Below are 20,969 nucleotides of genomic sequence, written 5' to 3'. Positions count from 1 at the left end.
ACTTGAAATTATCATTTAAGTTCTTTAACTTACAACCTCTGTGAATAAATCAATTATCTTGACATAGATTTCTGCATCCAGAAAACAAAAAGAAGAAACTAAATGATCTCATAGGTCCTCTCCAGATCCTCTGGTCCTTTAGATAAGTAAAATCCTACCCATAAAGAACCAATTATTGATTTTCTCTTCTTTCTCATCTCTTAGTCAGGAATTTTTTTTTTCTGCTGTTTAATTAAAACCTCTTCCTTCCTGACATTCAAACCCAGATTGTTTTCTCCCTCTAGAAAGCTGGAGAATGGCTGCTTATGAGCATCTGTGGTGAATTCCTTCATATACTGAATTGTATTCTCTATCATAAACTCATGGGAAAGTCACTGGGAGGTAGAAAGGTATCCTAGTTGTTAGGAAATGAGAAGAGCAAAGATCAGAAGGATGTCAGTATAATTAGATAATATGAAATTTGAAGACTGTGGATCTAAATTAGCAAAATAGGCAACTGAAATGCCAGTGAGAAACAAGGATGACACAGGTTCCTCCTATAAGCCCTATAAAATTGGGGTATGAGAATAAAGTGAGCAGGATTGAAGATGGTTATTAAAGGGGGTTGAATTTTTTAGGGAGAAAAAAGGTTACAGTTAATGCAAGCAGCTAAAAGGAGTGTAAGGAGATGGTCAAGCATGGTAACACACACCTGAAATCCCTGCTACTAGGGAAACAAAAGTTAGGGTGTCCTTTAGTGCATAGTGATAAAGCTAATCAGGTATTCCTGCTAAAGCTAGCACCAATGTTCTATAATCTTGACTCTTGGGTGAGACTTTAACACTTTAGTAAGAAATCTCTCTTCTGTGGCTTGCCTTGAAATGGCAATGCAATTTAGTACTTGCTTTTTTATGGAACAAAGAACTTACATAAAAAGCCTTGGACATCCTCTGGACAACCATGATCAGGCCAGTCGGTATATTGCAAGTGCCACACTGTCCTCTCCTGCCCAGACAAAAGATGCTTGACCTTCAGACCTGTGGTAGCATAGCAACCAGAATCAGTTCGGAACTTTGTGGTCACCTTGAACTTGCCATAGGTGGCTGAGCTGTGCTTAGAACCCAGTTTGGGCCAGTACCGATGGCTCTTGGTTCTTCCGCTTTCCTAAACCACACACACATACACACACACACACACATATACACACACATACACAAAAAGCAAAAAATGAAAATGGATTCAATTCAATTCAAGAAACATCCTTGTAATGGGCAGTATTACATGATAAATGCATTTTTAAGTCACAAAACAAAATGCTAGATGAGAGGTCCTGGGGGAAAAGGTAGTAGCCCTGACTCTTCTCCCCATAAGGGGAGAATCTAATAACTAAGCAAATGCTCAAAAGAGAAGAATAGCTTCTCTGTGAAAATAGCAACTTGTGTAGCAGAATGTGAATACTCCCTAAGATTTTAGATAATTCTAACAATTATTATACAAACAAATATAACAGTGGAAAAATTTTAAACTTTTTCATTGCTTTTTATGAGAAAGAATATTAAAGTATTTTCTTAAAGCTAAAACTTAAGAACAACCTGCTTATTCTTAATGGCCTTCATAAATTTCCTTTTGAAGAACATAACCCCCAAACTCAGACATATCTTATTATGCCATCCTGGGTACTTTCCATCTTGAATGATCAAAAGCAAAATAACACCCCAGACAACTGTAAAATCCTTTCACTAGTTTGGTCATCAAACAACACTGTTTATAATTTAATAACCAAATAAAAACAATGGACAAATGGGGAAAATAAAATCTGGATAATTTCATAGAAAACAGAAAATATTGAAATGCAGGGAAAAAATAAAATTAATTCATGGAATAAGATCTTAGAATCATAGCTAAAAAGAACATTAGGGTTAATTTAATCTAAACCTATAATTTTATAGATGGGAGTACAGAAACTTAGAGAGGTTAAATAAACTTGCCCAAGATTGTATAAATGTACCAGTTTTATTTATGTTCCCTGACTCAAAATTCAGTATTCTCTTCATTGCCCCATGGACTTCTTAACCTGGAAACTATGAAATTATTTTTCCTTATAGTTTAATAATTATATTTCAGTATGATTGATTTCCTTCATAATCCTATGTATTTTGTTTTATACATTTAAAAACAATGTTCTGTCTAGTCCACTGGCTTCATCAGACTCCCAAAGGAGTCGAAGAAACAAAAAGTAAAGTATGTGTATATTCTGGCTTAGAGTCATTCTGAAAAAAATGCAACTTCTTCATCTTCAATCTCTTACACAGAAGGAGAATGAGATGAGCAGTGAGAATATTGGGAAGAGAGCCAGAGACTCCCTGCCTCTTGCAAATAGTATCTGATTTAGACACTTATTCTAACAGAAACATAAATTCACATTCTCAGCAACTTACGGCCAAGGAAAGAGTGAATTACAGAAATGTATGCGCTTCAATTTTTTTAAATATTCAAAATTTGTCTATTAGATTTTTCAGAAAGGTAATGGTTATTTGTTTTACAAGAAGATTTTTGGCTTGGCAAGATTCTTAGAAGGGTTCCTATAAATAAGAAATACCATCTCCTGCAAGAGGTGAAATAGGACATTTTATTAAAATGCAATTGACAAAGAACTTCTCAGGCAAAGATCTAGTCCAGAAAGTGAGATACATCCATATTATGAATCTAACCCTTGGTTTACCCACCTAGCAAAATATAATAATTATCTAATTGGTCTTCAAGGTCAGCAGTCTACCATACGTCCTTTCTTATGGGATTTCCAGCTAGAGGAAATCTCATGGCCATAATTTTACACCCCCACACACTATCCAACCCTAGCTCATTTACTGTTAAGCATACTTCCACACCCAGCCCACACTCTGGTGACTAAGAATCTTTGGAAAGCAAAAGATTATCCCACAATGGAAAAGTTTGGGCACCCAAGACTATAGAAATAAAGGCCTATTTAAAAATTAAAGGAGAAAAAAAGAAAAAGGGGGGGAAGCTTCAAGAAGCTTCCTTAATTTCAAATGTGGTTTGTATAAAAGAAGGAATAAGTTTTAGCCTGAGTGATTTTGGTTAGACATTAAGTGATACTTGCTGATTATAAACATTTAGACAGCATGCTTTAGCAAAAAAGAGAGCTGAAATGGGTATCAGAAAATCTCAGTTCTGGTCCCTGTCTGGCTGCTTATTGTCAGACAAATCACTTCATCTCTCTGAGCCCAAGCTTCCTCTTCTATAAAATGAGAAAGTTGGTTTAGATAATTTCTAGAGTCCAGGTTTATGAATTTAATGAGATATAGTAAGATCTTGACATTTTTAAGAGAAGAACAAATCATTCTCTCCAGAACGGTCATAGAACAAGACTTGGCTCAAGATTTTGGACATTATTTTAGGAGTCTTCCATTATGATAATCTGACAAATTAATCAGAGTACCTACTCTGAATGGATAAAAACCAGAATAAAAGTCTCTTTTCATTCCATTTTCTCCTCACCACTTTACAACATAAGTGAATATTATTAGAATATTATTACTATTATCAATATTTGAAGAGGCAAAAAAGGGAAAATTTTACAATTAATCGGATTTCTGTAAAACCTTGGGATGAATAATGAAAGGCAATTGAAAAGAGCTGGTGGAAAACTGATGCAGATAACAAAAAAAAGTAACCTTCATCTTCCTCATTTTAAAGAGCAAAGCACAAAGTTGGCTGCTTGATCAGCCAGTGGTGTTATTCTCCAATTACAATAGAATAATTGTTTGGCTTGGCAGAAGAATAAAAAGAATCTCTCCTCTTCTCAAAGAATAGAGACAGGAACAACAGCTTCTGGTCTCTTTTCAGCTGATAAGAATGATGGTATGTGGAGCTGGCCTTGCCCAAGACTTGGAATATGTCAATTTAACCAAGCACAGCCCAAAGTTCTCAGATTCCAGTGGAAAGATTGTTGCTTTGTTTGGCAAACAAAAAGTCATCCAGCTGAACTGAAGTTTGTTATTTTTGCTCTTTGGTTCATAGAAATCTAAGCAGTAGTTTAAAATGGCTTGACAGAGGTGGAAAAGTTACAAGCATAAATTATCTCTAGGAGTAAAATAACAACAATAACAAAACCTACATGGAAAAAATGAGAAAAATAAGAGGATGCCAAGAAGGCAGTGTGGTTAGGCTGAAAAGGAGCTGAATTTGGAGCCGTGGAACATGGGATCAAAACCTTGATTCTGGCACTTATTAGTTGTGCAAACTTGGGCAAGTGACTTTACCTCTAAGTCCTAATTTCCTTCATATCTAAAGTGAGGGTTCTGAACTAGATAATGGATAAATGAAGTCCCTTCTAACTTTATATCTGATCCTCTGATCCAAACAGGATCTGTGAAAAAGAGGTCATTAGGGAGGGAGAATTCCAAAAAAAATCAACCATATTGTTTTGTCACCTGCACTCGTGGAAAAGGATTTATTTGCCACCATTCTACATACCTCTTCTGCCGTAACCATGGCAATCACATTCACACCTTGCTCCCACACCATCTGCCAGAAGTCATGGCAGGTATGGGGCAGAGGACCTTGAGTTGCTATATAATGCCATTGTTCTCCAGCAACAGCTACCTAAAAATCAGAGAGGACACCATTAAACTAATTCCATGAAGTTTTCTTTCCCATCTTAAAAATATATGTTAGTTAAAAATATCAAAAATTAAGTCAGATGATAAGTTGAAGGAAAGAATGGGAAGGGAAGGGAAGGGAATGGGAAAAAGAAGGGAATAGGGGAAGGAAGGGATAGGAAAGGGAAAGGACTTATTATTATCCTCATTTTATAGCTGAGGAAACTGAAGCAAATGGAAGTTAAATGATTTACCCTATGGGACATGCAGCTAGTAAGTATCTGAGGTTGGATCTGAACTCAGATCTTCCTGCCCCCAGATCTAACACTCTAATATATTTGTTAATTCAGAGGCTTATATAGCTCTAGTCATGCATTTAATATTTATTTGAATATTTTCATTATATTTAATACTTGAAAATAAAAGGGAAATATATTATGGTACATCTCATGTGGCTGAATAAATTAGATATTTCTGCTACTGATTTAATTCTACTCAATAGGCATTTATTAACCATCTACAAAATGAAAGATAAAGTATTAAGCACTGAGGATACAAAATGGAAGGTTGGGGAGAGAGCCCTACCCTCAAGAAGTTTCCAATCTAATGGGGGATAAAAAACTTTTCAGATATGTCAATTCAAGAAAATTTTAAAAGATTCAAAATATTTATTTAATACCCAATGTTGCATCTATCTGTCTTTCTCACTCTTTGATAAAATATGCTGGAATAAAATTCCAGCATGAGGGGATTCCAGTAAAATGAGGGAAGAAAAATTCATTTTTTGTGGTCTCATTTTATGCCTGACAATAAAAGACAACTGCATTTAAAATGAAGAGCTTTTGCCTTGATAGTTGATCAACAAAAGAAGGAACATCTTTCTTATCTATACCACAAGTCAAATGCTAAAGCTTCACAAATAGAATTATTGCAACACATATATACATTTGTGTAGAACACAGCTATATATTCAAAAATCAAAATCCATTAGTAAAATAATCTATTACAGTTGAATATAACTGCCTAAAAAAATTATTAGAGGCAAACTGGAAAAGCCAATCTTTTTCCATAGAAATAAAGTTGGTGAGCTAAAAACTCAAAGGACCTACTTCCCACCAATATTTTCATTTTCCTGACTGTAAATTCAGATTTGGATAATTTACAAAGAAGAGCTAAGAATATATAAAAAATAATTATATTATTTCATCTTCTTCTGCTGACCTTCTAGTTTAAAATAAAAACAATTTTTGTTTCTTTAAATCCTGAACAAAATATTATACTTTAAATATTTTTCATTTTTCCAGAAACATAACAACTGGAGACACCTGGGGCTTTTAAAATTTGTTTTAGGAACATCTCTTCCTGTTTTAGAAGGGAAAACCAATGCTCTATAAGCCAGCACCCAGCAGACAAATCATAAATTCACATAGATCTTTATTCCATCATACTCTACAATAACTCTGTCACATCATAATCCCACAAGCCCAACTTCATATCCCATTCAAAATGAGAAGAGATGAACTTGTGATCTTGGACTAAGACAAATCACCTCTGTACAGCTGGAAATGATCTTGAAAGGATACTAACATTTAGCTCATGGCCACTGTTCGCTACAGAGTTATAAATATCAGATAAAAACAGCCACAAACGAAAGGACTGGCCAAAGTGCTTAAGGCTATGCTAAGAGGGGAAAGTGGATGCTTTGAAGGGAGTCTCTGCCCTGAGCCACAAAACTGACTTGAAAATAAACAGGCCAGTTCATTTAAACACATCAACCAATGCCGATCCTTAAATGATCATGAAAGCAATGAACTTTGAGCATTAGTTTGGCATTAATTTTTCATTCCATTTTTATGTCCCATGAAATAACACATTAACATGATTCTAACTAGGCAGAACCTTGTCAACTTCCTTCCCATTATCGAGGCACGTTTGAGTCAAAACTGTTAACTACATTTTTCTATTATTTATGGGAAATAAAATTCATGTACATTTAAAAATTGGACTTCTCTGAGGAATTGCCTTTCGGGTGCATGTTACATGTGACCTTTAAATATTCTAAGAGGGTGCTGCTTAAGGCACTGCTTAAAGCTTAAAGCATTCTCATGCAATAACAGAAGTTTATCAGATTCTGAATTACGTATACCCTAGAGGGAGAGTACAAGCTACCAAGATAGATTTCACAAATATGACTCTACCTTCAAAGCCAACCCTTTGTAATCCAGAGATAAAATACTGACAAAACATAAAAACTATATCCCCAAACCCTAATTACAGATTTGTACATGCTCTAATCATGCTATGTCCACCATGGCTACCAATGACAAATGAGCCCCTCTCAGAAAGTGGCTAGGGAAGGGAATGCGTCTCTGAGCACAGTTTTAGCAGTGACAATTATTTTTGAAAGGTGGGAAAATAATGGAAAATGGTGGGTGACATTGTATCAACAGTATGAGATATCAAAATGTTGCTGCATTCAACAGATTGTCCACTCATCTATTATTCTATTTAAAAATTATGATTTGTTATCAATTTGAAACCATAAATCAAGGCTGAGATACTGAAGATAATTGATTTTATTCCTGTCTCTCTCATTGTCTCATAAATTGAACAATGTGTTAGTTGTTCTGCCCACAGGATTCTTCTGATAATGCACATGAGTACAAAAAAAAAAAAATGGGGATAGTTGACTTCAGATACCAAAAAAAAAAAAATTATTTTCTTGACATACCACGTTCTTTATACTACAAAAAGAAAGTGATTACAACTGATTCTGGAAGATACTTTAATAGTTAATATAAGTTAAAAAGATCATGCCAATATTGCTATGGGTTAGGGTCAAAGATTAAAAATCTTACAGGACAAGGAATACTCTCAAAAAACTTAGGTTGTGGTTTATTCAATTCTTATCATAAAGAAATACATACTTTTTTCACACTATAATTTAAAAGTATGAATTCCCATCAATTCTACTGAGAAAACAGTGGAAATGAGCAAATAGGGAAAAAAAATATATCCTAACTAGCTGAATAAATTTGTTTGGTTCAGGTCAGACACTAGCTATGGATAATATGTATACATGCATGTATGGGCATTGTTGTAGAGGGTCACAGTCAGTGGGGAAATTCTGGGTAAGGTATAAGACCCTTCAGCCCAGAAGGAACCTGCTGACAAAGTCTGGTTTGGCTCCTCATCTCCCCTAAGAGCTCTTGGCCCATCTGAGAAGTCAGGGGGTGGTGACAACCTGTGTTGAGATTGAAGCAGAGAGATAGCACGTGGAAAAGTGATACCAGGTGGCAAACTACATAGCAAGTTGTTTATGTAGTCCTATGTGCTCAGAGTTGTTTTTGTACATTATAAAAAGAGGAAAGCCCTTGAAATAAATGCACTCTATTTTTCCACCATCTTCGGGAATCCCACTTCATCATTTCTCCACTAGGAAGGTATATTTTAATCACCCCAGTGTGGGGGCTTTAGAGAGCAACGATACATTTTGTTACCTCAACTTGGGGGCTCTAGAAAGCAGGACACAACATTTGGTGCCCAATGCGGGGCTCTAGAAAACAGGACACAACATTTGGCGCCCAACATGGGGCTTTAGAAAACAGGACTCGATATTTTAATCACCCCAACTTGGGGCTCTAGAAAACAGGACACAACACATTCTGACTCAAGAAATATGTAGTGGTCTAAACTTAACTCCTGAGAAACACACAAAAAGATTGCTCATAATTGGGTCACCCATAAACAAGAAAAACTACTAATCACAGGTCTTTAACGATTCAAATCCTGTGAGGGTAATGTTGTAAAGATCTCTGCACTTCACAGAACATAAAATCAGCCAAATCTCTGTAGCTAATGAGATGATTAGCTGAGTAATCTAGTAAACTAGAGTTTGAATTCTCACTGCAATCTACATATTTACATGTTATAATGATCACTACCAAATTAACTCAAGGGAATCTTCAGACTTAGAAGTTATTCTATTTTCCATTGCATGGTTGATATGGATTTGAGGTCTGTTGTTTGGTTACTCACAATCTGGTTTAGCCCATCTGCTGAGACAGTTTTGCTGAGGTGTGGTTGCTACATATGCTATAGGTTTTTGGAGCCACAGGTGAGTTTGGGACTAAACACCAGAGATGGATGATCAGTCCTAAAAAAGACTCAGCAAACCCTTATACCACATCAAAAAAAAAAAAAATGCTAGTTCTCTCTTAATAAATCCCCTAAATTCCATTGTTGATACATATACAAACACCAAAAAAATCACTTAAAATATAAAGCTTTTCTTTGGATGGCAAAATTCTCAGACTCTTCATCTTATGAATTTCAAATTTCTCAGTTATTCCTCAACCTAGAAGAAGATCCAATTACAAATGATCCAGAAAAATTTCTGGAGGTCACAGTTCTGTCTTGAGAAGTCCTGTCATAATACAACCTCCATGTGCTCCTGAGCTAGATGCATTATCTATGTATTTGTTCTAACTCCAGGCTGAAACTACCGGGACCAAGCAAATTGCAGCCATCCTCCTTCAAAACATCTAGACAGGTGCTAGTTCAAGCAAGGTGAACAGGAGGCAAAGGCTAGTGACCATTTATGTGACCAGCGAAACAATGTCTTTTCCATGGAACAGTACATAATGTGGGGAAGGCTGCAGCAGCAGGTACAGCAGGGAGTCTAAGTCAGTCCAAAAATGAAATACTGGCTAATTAGGAAAAACATTAGCAACTACACAGTAAAACTTTGCCCAGATATTCCTCTGACCATCCTGAGACTTCTACTGCACAGCCTATCCCCTAGATCAGGATCCATGGACAAATTTCAGGCAGTCTATTAACTTGAATAAGAAAATAATTATATCTTTATTTTCAGTAACTTCTAACAGAAATTTATTATTTTCTTCAACTACTAATCTTTTATAAATTATTCTGAAGATTCCATAAGCTTCACCAGAATACCAGAGAGGTCCATGTCATATAAAAAACGTTAACCTCTTCTGCCCTAGGAAGAATGCTATGGGTCCCAGGACCCATAGACCCAGTAGGATCTGGAACATTCAGAAACCCAAGAGAGCAGACAGGAATTCACTTACCATGGCTAGGAGTACCAAGTGCAACAATAGACCAGCAAGAATTATCTCATCAGAATGAACCACTGGGCCCTAGCTTCTAGCAACCACGTGAGAATTCCCAACCTTTAATCATTTTCACTGATCTCTAGTCTTTTCTGTCTCCACTTCGCCCATAGGAAACAGATGATGATGATGATGATGATGTATGTGTGTGTGTGTGTGTGTGTGTGTGTGTCACACACACACACACACACACACACACACACATATCTCATTTTAAAGTAGATTCTGACATACCTTTAATTTCTGCAATAAATTTCACAAGGTAATAAAGTGAAAATGGCTTGATTGATATCTCTCCTATATATTGAGAATTATAGTCCACATGGAAAGTAAAAAATTCTATTTGCAGTGAATGGCACCCAAAGTATATGTATTTGACTCTCCTTTCTTGCAGAGATTACTAGTTTATCTGTGTGCTTTTTTTCTCCCTGCAGTAATGGGCAGGATGAAATAATTTACTAAGAAAATTATGGGCATTCACAAATATCGCTTGAGGGATTGGGGAAAAGCCAAACATTATAATAAGAAGCCCTCAAGTCTTTCCTCATTCTTTGCAAAACCTCCCCCATATACTTGCCCATTTACCTTGATATGGGAGGCATTGATATACCCAGTGCTATTTTCTTTGGTTGGTACCAGCCCAACACGATTTTCCTCATAGGGGACCACCTCACGAATTCGGCTCCGCTCAGCATTTTCTGGGAGTGTGGCAGTAGTGAAAACACCATCTGGCTTCTTCTTTGGAATTTGCTCATATTCTGTAAATACCAATCCCTCTTCCAACTTCTTCTTCAGGGTTCTAAACTGCAAAAGGACATAAATTTTAATTTTTTTCAATTTTGTCATTTTGAAATGATTCAAATACAAACTCATCATTTAAAATATACCTAAAATCATAGCACTGATAGTTTGCTAATATATACATTTTAATCTCAATGAAACTAGGAACAGTGAATTAATCTGGGGATTATCATTCCTCTCTTCTTTCTAGCTTCTTTTCTCTTTGCCATATTATTTTTCATCAGGACCTCCAAAAGAATATCAACATGAAGCATGGACAGAAGGCAAAATCCAAAGGATAACCTGTGTGTGCTCAACAATCCATTAGCATCTTTTTTTTGAAGACAAGTTCAAATTGATCATCTGATACAATACCAGGGAATGGCTATAGTAAACTGCTCAACCTTCACAGGTCTCAATTTCCTAATTTTTAAAATGACAGGCTTTTGCCATATTTTCTTTTGAGTCTTCTTTCCATATGTCTATAATCCTAAATCTATAAATTTATATTAAAAAACTTTAACTGAGCCCTCACTGCAGCAAATTTATCCTGTAATACCTCCCTAATAAATTAACTATCCCATTCAGCACAGCAGCTATTCTAACACTTATCATCCCACCTCAAGCCTCCATGGTTTCTCATACATACCCCCATTACTCTCACCTGTGGATTTAGCTTAAAATTCTGAAAAAACTGAAGGTCCATTTTTTCTCTTCTTCCTCCTCCTCTTTTCATAGCACTCAGATGTCTTCCTCCAGTATCTCCTATTTCATCTCTCTCTCACATGAAAAGACAGGTAGCCATCCTCATTACCAAAGCAAACGTTCCAACATGCATCCTTGATCTCCTGTCCTCCAGTCTTCTACAGCATATTATCACTATCATTCTGACTCCCTAATTTTCTGTCTCTACCTACTGGTTTCTTGGATGCTGCCTTTAAGTGAGTCCAGATCTCCCTCATCAAACAAAAACAAAAACTGTTCACTTTAAAGTCATCAATGGTCTATTAACTAAAACATCTAATGGCTTTTTCTCAATCCTCATCTTTCTTCAACTCTCATAAATCTCTGATCCAGTCAATCACCCTCTTCTCTGGGATATTCTTACGTCTTCATGACAGTGCTCTCTCTTCTGGTTCTCATTCAATCTATCCATTCTTGGTCTCCTTTGCTGGATTTTTATCCAGGTCATGTCCACTAACTATGGGTACCCCTAAGACTATTCCTGTTTTTCTCTATACTATCTCTTCTGATCTCATCAAGTTCCTTGGTTTTAATACCACAACTATGCAGATGGTTCCCATATTTACATTTTCAGCTTCCACAATCCCCAGCTGTCATTAAATCTCAAATAGGATATCTCACAGAAATCTCAAACTCAACACGTACAATTTTGAACTCATCACCTTTCACCAAAAACCTTCCTCCCTTTCCAAATTTCCTATTATTACTGAGGGGACCATCCAGTCACCCAGGCTTACCATCTTGGTTCACAGCTTCTACTAACTCACACTCACCTTACATACCCAATATAATCTCAAATCATGCTACTTTTTAACTTCTAAAACATTTCTAACACATCTCTTCTTCACTCACCCAATCACCACTTTTCAACAGGCACTCATCACATACCACTATTGCAAAAATTTATTTTTGTTTAAGATTTATTATTTTTACTTTATTTTTTTTTAGATTTATTATTTTTAAAAATTGAATTCCAAATTCTTTCCATCCCTCTGGTTCCTCCAACACCCATCGAGAAGGCAAACAATGTGATACCCATTTTTTTGTTGTTGTTTTTTAAAATTCTTTTTTATTATTATAAAATTGGCAAACAAAAATAAACATGAATATTTCTTTGTTCTGCAGAGAACAGTAAATAATGGCTGTAAATAATAGAACTGTAAAACCCCGCAATATACAATTTGGGTTGAGGTTGGGGTTTTGAGGGGGTTTTTGGATTAATTTTTTTATTTTTTTAATTGAACTGAATACAAAATAAGAAAAATACATACTAGAAAAAAAAAGACAGAAAAGGAAAATAATAAAAAATTAAAAATATGTATTGTGCCTAGCATCAGGAAGGATTCAAAATATATAACAATAAATTTCCATTTCAAGAAAGCACATATAATAATAAAAAGAGATTATATTCATGAGTGTCCATCTTTCCTTTGTTTCCTTGTAGGTTATTCTTTTATTCTCTGCTGTACACTTTTTACTTTATTCTTTTTTTCCCTTTCATGCTCACCACCTTCTCCAAACAGGCTATATAATTAGACACATATATATTTATATATACATATAGACATAACTATATAGATATATAAATGTAATATATATACACATACCTACCCATACACCTACACATATACATATATCTACATATATTCATATATACACCTACATATATACATACTCACATGTACTCAAACATTTATGTACATACAGATTTACCCACATGTAAACATGCATCTAAAACAATATTAATATGGCTGACATATAAGGTAGTTTTCTCTCCTGATTAAATCCTTAAATTTGACTTTCTCTAAAATTAATGATTACTAGCCCTACTATTTTTTATAAAAAATTCTAGTCCTGATCCAAGACTATAGGATCTATAGGAAAAATTCTTTCCTATACCTGCTAACTCTTTTACTTTAATTCTGTTCTTTAACTTGCCTGGCTATTATTTAAGCTCCCCTAGCCCCAAAGATCCTTCCATTATCTTCTCCCCCCCACCCTTTATTTTCTCTTCATCCCATTCCCATTAATTTACATACTTTATCCCACTCCCATTAATTTAAACTCCCTTCTCTACCCCACCTTATCTTATCCTTTCCCCCCTACCTTATCCTGTTCCCATTAATCTGAATACCTTACCCCACTACCATAACTTTATACACCCTTCTAGATCCCTTTATCTCCTGTTCATTAATCTATATCCCTAGTCCCACTGCCATAAATCTACACATATGGTACCCATTTTGCATGTGAAATCATACAAACCATATTTACATATTAGCCATCTTGCAAAAAAAAAAAATAACAAAACAAAACAAAGAGGAAAAAAAATTACACTTCAATTTGCACTCAGAGTTCATCAGTTCTCTCTCTGGAGGTGAATAGCATTTCTCATCATGAGTCCTTCCAAACTGTCTTGGATCATTATATTGTTCAGAGTAGCTAAGTCTTTCACAGTTGATCATCATTACAGTATTGTTGTCATCATGTACAATGTTCTCTTGATTCTGTTCACTTCACCTTGCATCAATTCATATAGGTCTTCCCAGGTTTTTCTGAAATCATCCCCTTCGTCATTTCTTATAGCACTGTAGGATACCATCACAATTATATACCACAACTTGCTTAGCCATTCCCCAATTGATGGACATCCTCTCAGTTTTCAATTCTTTGCAATCACAAAAAGATTTGCTATAAATATTTTTTTTACATATAGGTCCCTTTAATTTTCTTTTGATTTCTCTAAGGTATAGGCTTAGTAGTGTATTGCTGGTCAAAAGGTATGAACAGTTTTATAAATCTTTGGACATGGTTCTAAATTGTTTTCCAGAATGATTGAACCAATTCACAACTCTACCAAAAGTAAATTAGTGTCCCAATTTTTCCCCTCCAGCATTTGTCATTCTCTTTTTCTGTTATGTTAACCAATATGAAAGATGTGAGATGGTACTTAATTTGCATTTCTCTAATTAATAGTGACTTAGAGAATTTTAAAAATATGACCTAATTATTTTGAATTCTTCTTCTGAAAACTGTTCATATCCTTTGACTATTTATAAACTGAGCTTTTATTTTTATAAATTTGATAGAGTTCCCTATATATTTGAAAGAGGAGGCCTTTATTCGAGAAACTTACCATAAATTTTTCTCCCAGTTTCTTCCTTTCCTTCTAATTTTGCCAGCATTGTTTTATTTATGTAAAACCTTTTAACTTTCATGTAATCAAAATTATCCATTACACTCCCACTAATCCTCTTTTTCTCATTTGATCACAAAGACTTCTCTTATAGATCTAATAGATAAAATTTTCCATGCTCTCCTAATTTGCTTAAGATGTCATCCTTTATGCCTAAATAATGTACCCATTTTAATATTATCTTGTTATACAGTGTGAAATGTCAGTCTACACCTAGTTCCTGCCAAACTGCTTTCCAGTTATTCCAGTAATTTTTTTTTCAACTAGTGAGTTCTTTCTCCCAAAGCTTAGATATTTGAGTTTATCTAACAGTATACTACTGTGTTCACATCCTACATGTCAATATATTGCTAATTATTCCAATGATGCATTACTCTATTTCTTAGCCAGTAGCAGATTGTTTTTATGATTACCATTTGGTAATATAATTTGAAATCTGGTACTATCACAATGTTTTCTAATTATTCCCTCCACTTCAAACCTCATCCCATTCAAATCCATTTTCTAATCTACTGCTTAGATGATCTTCTTCAAATGTAGTTCTGACCATGTTCACCTTCCCACTCTCTCTGTGTCTTCTCCCCACCCCTTGGATTCCCTCCACTCTATAATCTTAAATCCTGGAAAACTAAGCATTCTGTAACTATTGGCTAAAAGACTATTTCTATATTATATATTCCATTTCTCATGGAGCCTTTCATTCTCTTACCACAATTGTTTCTAGCTGAACATAGTTCAAGAAAGTCCCACCCACCCCTGCCCGCAATTGTCTCAGTCTCTTTCCTCTTCTCTCTCTCTCCCTCCCCCCCCCCTTTCTTTCTCAAAAAAAAAAAAAACAAAAAAAACCTCCAGTGGTTTTGGTCTAGGATCAAATATACAATTCTCTATTTTGGCATTTAAAGCCCTTCAAAATTGGCACTTTCCTACCATGTCAATCTTTTTATACTTTATTCTGCTCCATGTCCATCTACAATTGAGCTACATTGATCCATTTGCTGTTCCTTATGCACAACACTGTCTCCAGACTCCATGCATTTCCACCAGGTGTCATCCCTCAATCATAGACTGCTTTCCCTCCTCACCTCTCACTCAACTTTCCTAGCTTCCTTCACAACTCAGGTCAAATCCAATCTTCAGTGGGAGGCTTTCTCCATTCTCCAATCTTTCCTTCCTTACTACCCACCACTTCTAGGGTATTCTTTCTTATGACTTCTTTCTATCATTTCAGTATATCATTTTAATATGGAGTTATCTGAATATAGTTTCCCCAATTAGCATGTGAGTTCCTTAAAGGCAAGAACCATATTCCTAACACTTTAACAGAGTGCTTCTTATATACTGAGCACTTGACAAATACTTAATGACTAACTGATATTAGTAAAGTGAAAATGCTTTTTCTGGATTTTTTTCTTGGTCTCCCTCCCTTCTTAGGGATCTTAAATCCTGGCAAATGGAGCACTCTGTAACTATCAGCTAAGAGCCAATTATTACATTTCTCATGGAGTCTTTCATCTTCTTAAGACAATTGTTTCTAGCCAAACATTTTTCAAGAAAGGTTTATAGCTTTGTTTCTTAAAAGTCATTGTTTGTTGATCAAACCACTAATCATATGAAAATTAGAGATTTAAAAACCTGAGCTCTATTAATACTAGATAGAAATTATCCATCATGATTCTGCCACTTCCTGATAGCAGCAGAATATAAGATAACAGACCCAGAGCTAGAAAAAATATTAGAATGTCATGAAGGTGAACATCTTTATCTCAGAGACAATAAAAGAGAGCATGAGAAAGATAAAAAATGTTGCCCAAGATCCTATATTTTATGATAATAGTGCTAAGATATGAACTCAGGTCCTTTGTTTTCAAATCCAAGACCCTTTTCACTATAAAATAAATAGACTCCAGGCAAGGTAGCAATAACCACCAGAGAAAGGGTAAATATGTACTATGCATTTAAGTGTGTAGGTTTGCTTGAGAAAGACTTTAATTTAGAAAGGTTAAGGTCATTCAACTGCATCTTGGGACATTGCCAGTCATCTTGACTTTTATGTTATCACTGGATTTTGATACTTCTAGAGGAGAAAATGAAGCTGATGACTTTACTTTGTAAAGTCTGTTTAAATTCAATTTACCCATAAGTCAAGATATCACCCTCATGATGTCACTGGGCCCCTTCAAGAATGAAGGATGAACAATTATTAAATAAAACACTTTTTGCATTAGAAAGTTATGGGTATTAGGACTTATGGGTTAAAAAAAAAGGGCTGTCCAACAATTCATACTTTGAATGCAGTAGAGGACGTTTGCATAGAGTAAGATAATCATTTCACAGATCATATAGCTAGTACTAGTCATTTAAGTCAAGTAATACTTTACCTCTTTGACAAATTTATAAAAAAGGAAATTGAGGCAATGTTAAAATAGCCACCAAATTAATTAATGGAGAAAAAGTATGAGATTTTGCATTCTTAAGTAAATGAATCGGTGTGCTGTTTAAAATCTGATATGATGAACAAAGTAGTTTCTTTTAAAATTTTGAAAATTAGGGTGAAAAGAAACTCAGATTTTTTTTTTTTTTTAAAAGCCATATGTTTAGCAAGTCCAACACTTACCCGATCATCCATTGTCATCCGAGATGCATCATCGTGGCTAATTTCACGCCCTGGTACCCGGGCCACTGAGAGTCCATTCAATGCTGCCAACATGAGTGGTCTCTTCTGAGCCTCCATCTTCTGCTTCTCTAGATTCTTTTGGCAAGAAAAGGCACGTTCTCATTCTGTCTGAGTAATTGTTTATAACACCAGTAGAATACAGGAATGCATTTTAATCTCCCCAAATCTGTAATTCCCCAGCCAAGGAATGTAGATGATCACTATTAGCAGAGTAAATTCAAAAACAACTTTCCCATTCTTCACCATGTGCCTCAGGGAACCAGTTGCTACCTGAGTGATGAGTTTTTACTTTCAAAAGGAAAGCTCCAAATGAGGAATAAATATATACCACTAGAGAGCTCACCCAACTGGGCAAGAGCCTCAAGTATCTGTAAGGTTTTTTGTTATTTTTGTTTGTTGTTGTTTTTAAAGTAGGTGATAAGGAGTACAGGATGAGGCCATTAGATTTCCTTGTGTAATCCCACCTAATGATGATAATAATTTGAATCATCCACTCACAATACTCAAGTTCTAAGTGAGTTCTGGGCCACATAATAGAAACTAAAAGTTTCTTGTGCTCCCAATTAAATCAGTAAGGATTTATTAAGCTCTTTTTGCATTCCAGGGAGATAGAGAAGAAAAAAGTGAAGTGTCCCCGACTTCATGGAGTTATATTTAATATTACATTCTATTTTAGTGAAGAAAGTATTCTGATCTAACTCCAGCGTTACAGAAGGGAATGTTCCTTCATATATAGATTTTGGATGCTAAAATAAATGCAAAAGAGAAATGAATCTAGAGATCAAAGGTGTGATCTTAATTATAAGGGAAGAACAAATGACTCATTTATTGATAAAAATCTGTTAAGCTCCTACTGTGTGCAAAGCAGTGTGTTAGGTATTAAGAAGATATAAAATGGGGCAGCCAGATGGTGTAGTAGATAGAGTACTGGCACTGAAGTCAGGAGGACCTGAGTTCAAATCCAGCCTCAGATATTTAATAAAAAGGTCACTGTGTGACCTTGGGAAAGCCACTTAATCCCAAATGTCTTGCAAAAAAAAAAAAAAAAGATAGAAGATGAAAATTTGTGTAAGTGCTATATAGTGATATGGATTATATTTTATATATGGATTACAAAGCACTTGAGCATGACTGCATGGTTCTATAATTGAGTCTAAAAGCTGGTTTCTTGATTTACTAGAATGTAAAGTGGAAGGTTCGTGGCACTATTATATTTTGATTACATTACTGGTATTGATCCCTAAATGTCTACCTAGATGTGCAGAAAGCACTAGAAATCCTTGCCCTGACACCTAAGGCATTCATTCTGACCCATCATGATCTAGATTTTACTCTAGAAGGGAAAAGGATGGCACAAAGACTTTATGTCACTAATAACAACTAATCTGGCATTTATATAGTTCCTGCTATGTACCAAGTCCTGTACAAATATTGTCTCATTTGATGCTTACTACAGTACTGGAAGGCAGACATTATCATTACCCCATTTTACAATTAAGTTATCCCATTTTACAGATTAAGTGACTTGTCCAAGTATATAGTTAGTAAAAGTCTGAGGTCAAATTTGAATTTGGGTCTTCCTGACTCCATCTTATCCAATGCCCTACACATCTCCCTAAGATGAACCTTCATTGATCATAGATTTATAGATAAAAGAATCTGCCAAAAAAAAAAAAACCTAATTATTCCAACTCCTACATTTTACAAAAATCTTACAAATTTTACATTTTTTAATATATTTTACAAATATTTGAGGATCGTAGAGACAAAATAATTTTTCCAAGAACATTACAGCAATGAGTAGCACAGCTGGGATTGAGATCAATTGGGACTGACTCTGAATACTGTTTTTTCCACTAAATCACACTGCCTTCCTCAAGGCCTCTAAGTAGCCTTCCCAATCTTTTTTCCAGAAGCAGGACACAGAAGAATGAAGTTGAAGTACAGAATATAAAAATCCATGAAGTGGATAATCACCTTTTAAAGCACTAGAAGCATGCCACAGGGCAAATTCTAATCTTCTGTACTCCCTCCTCTCCTGAGCTAAAATATTTTTTACTTCTATTACAGAAAATACACCAAGATGGGCAGATTGATGGTACAATGGACAGAGCAGTAGACCTGGAGTCAAGAAGACTCATTTTCCTGAGTGCAAATCTGGCCTCAGGCACTAACTGTGTTACCCTAGGCAAGTCACTTAACCCTATTAGCCTCAGTTTCCTCATCTACAAAATGAGCTAGAAAAGGAAATGGCAAACCACTACAGTATCTTTGCAAAGAAAATTCCAAATGAGGCCATCAAGTGTAAGATGTGACCAAAAAAATAAAATAAATAAATGACTGAACAACAACAACATACCAAGATTCATCATTTCTTTCAATAGTATTCGATATTTTTAATAGTATGGTACACTAGTATTGTACACTTAATAATGTCATATTTGTAATCACTGAGACTGGATTAAAATGTGACTGATACTTAACAGAGGTACGAACAGAGTCATCACCTTTTATGAGTCTCAATCATCTCATCTCTAAAATGGGGATCAAATTTCTATCACCTACCTCATAGTATTATTGTAAAGAAAAAGCATTTTACAAACCGTAAAAGTACTATAGAAATGTGCGCTATTATATTCTGTCTGATTTTGTCCCTCCCAAACAGGCCAAGTAGCAACTATACAAGTGTAAAAAGAGATGAGGAATCTCTGAGATGTCAATCTGAAGCAGCTTGGTGAGACTCCTCCATAAAACTAATGAATTCATCTTGAGTTGTTCTTAGCACCATATACTAACAATATCCCTCCCTTATTTTATTATATTCCTACTTAGTGAAGAAGGCACTCTAACCTAACTGCAGTCACAGAAGGAAATAATTTTGGGAAAGAAATCATGAAAAAGTTTCAAGGATGAAGCAAAGCAGGATCATACAAACAAGATGTTCCTAATTGTTTTAGTTCATATTTATCTTCATGTTTGACTCTCTACTATCTGCATAAACAGAATGGAACAAGGGAAGAAATAAAGCAGGAGATAAATTTGCTCACTGTTTTTATGCTTTTAGTTCAAGAGAAAGGTTACTATGAGAGCTAGGCAGAGTCTCAAAAAACTCTCTCTACCACCTTCTAGTTCCATAGTTTAGAACAAGAGTTGCCTTGAAATACAAGGGTGTTAGCTAAGGTCAGGGTAGTAATGATCTTCCTTCTAATTCACTGTTCTTGTAGCCCAAAGACACAGACACTACCATGAATAATAGCTTCTGAATGGTGTGTGTGAATGATCTCCAGTGGAATAAATAGGAAATGATTGCATTCATCAAAACTTAATTGAATAAATAGGGTAACCAACCATGGAACTTGACACCACAGCTTTACATTTCATTAATCAATAAGCCTAAAAAATATATGAAAACTGGTTCTTCTTTATATTTAGGTTTCCTGTAAGGGAAAAGGAAACTTCTTCTATTGTCTTTACCCAGCTGCAGGTCAATTTGCTTATTTTTCTTTAATTTAACAATCTGATGACTAGAAGAAGGATATGAATGTGACTAGGGGCTAGCTAAGATGGGGTTCTGCTGAATGTGACAAAAATGCAATAAACCGCAACTTTTTTTCTTTTTGCTGAGGCAAATGGGGTTAAGAGACTTGCCCAGGGTTACACAGCTAGGAAGTATTAAGTGTCTGAGACCAAATTTGAACTCAGGTCCTCCTGACTTCGGGGTGGTGATCTATCCACTGCGCCATCTAACTGCCCCAAAAATGCAATAAACATTCTTTAGAAAAGGAAATTTGGCCTTGCAAAGGTGACTTTAATTGCCTTAGAACTATTGTTCAGTC

General features: G+C 35.3%; 1 protein-coding gene across 1 annotated transcript in view; it reads right to left on the bottom strand.

Annotated features, from left to right (window-relative positions):
• The window catches only part of PTPN14 (protein tyrosine phosphatase non-receptor type 14), a 131,296-nt gene that overhangs the window by 22,681 nt on the left and 87,646 nt on the right, over window positions 1-20,969 (bottom strand). Inside the window, exons 13-16 of the mRNA XM_051998379.1 lie at window positions 17,074-17,208; window positions 10,325-10,543; window positions 4,477-4,605; window positions 909-1,143 (exon numbers count right to left, since the gene is read on the bottom strand). Coding sequence (XP_051854339.1) covers window positions 909-1,143; window positions 4,477-4,605; window positions 10,325-10,543; window positions 17,074-17,208 — 718 coding nt within the window. The remainder of the gene's footprint in view (window positions 1-908; window positions 1,144-4,476; window positions 4,606-10,324; window positions 10,544-17,073; window positions 17,209-20,969) is intronic.

This window comes from Antechinus flavipes, chromosome 4 (assembly GCF_016432865.1).
Source record: "Antechinus flavipes isolate AdamAnt ecotype Samford, QLD, Australia chromosome 4, AdamAnt_v2, whole genome shotgun sequence".
Lineage (NCBI taxonomy): Eukaryota > Metazoa > Chordata > Mammalia > Dasyuromorphia > Dasyuridae > Antechinus > Antechinus flavipes.
This window is presented reverse-complemented; position numbering and strand designations above follow the sequence as displayed.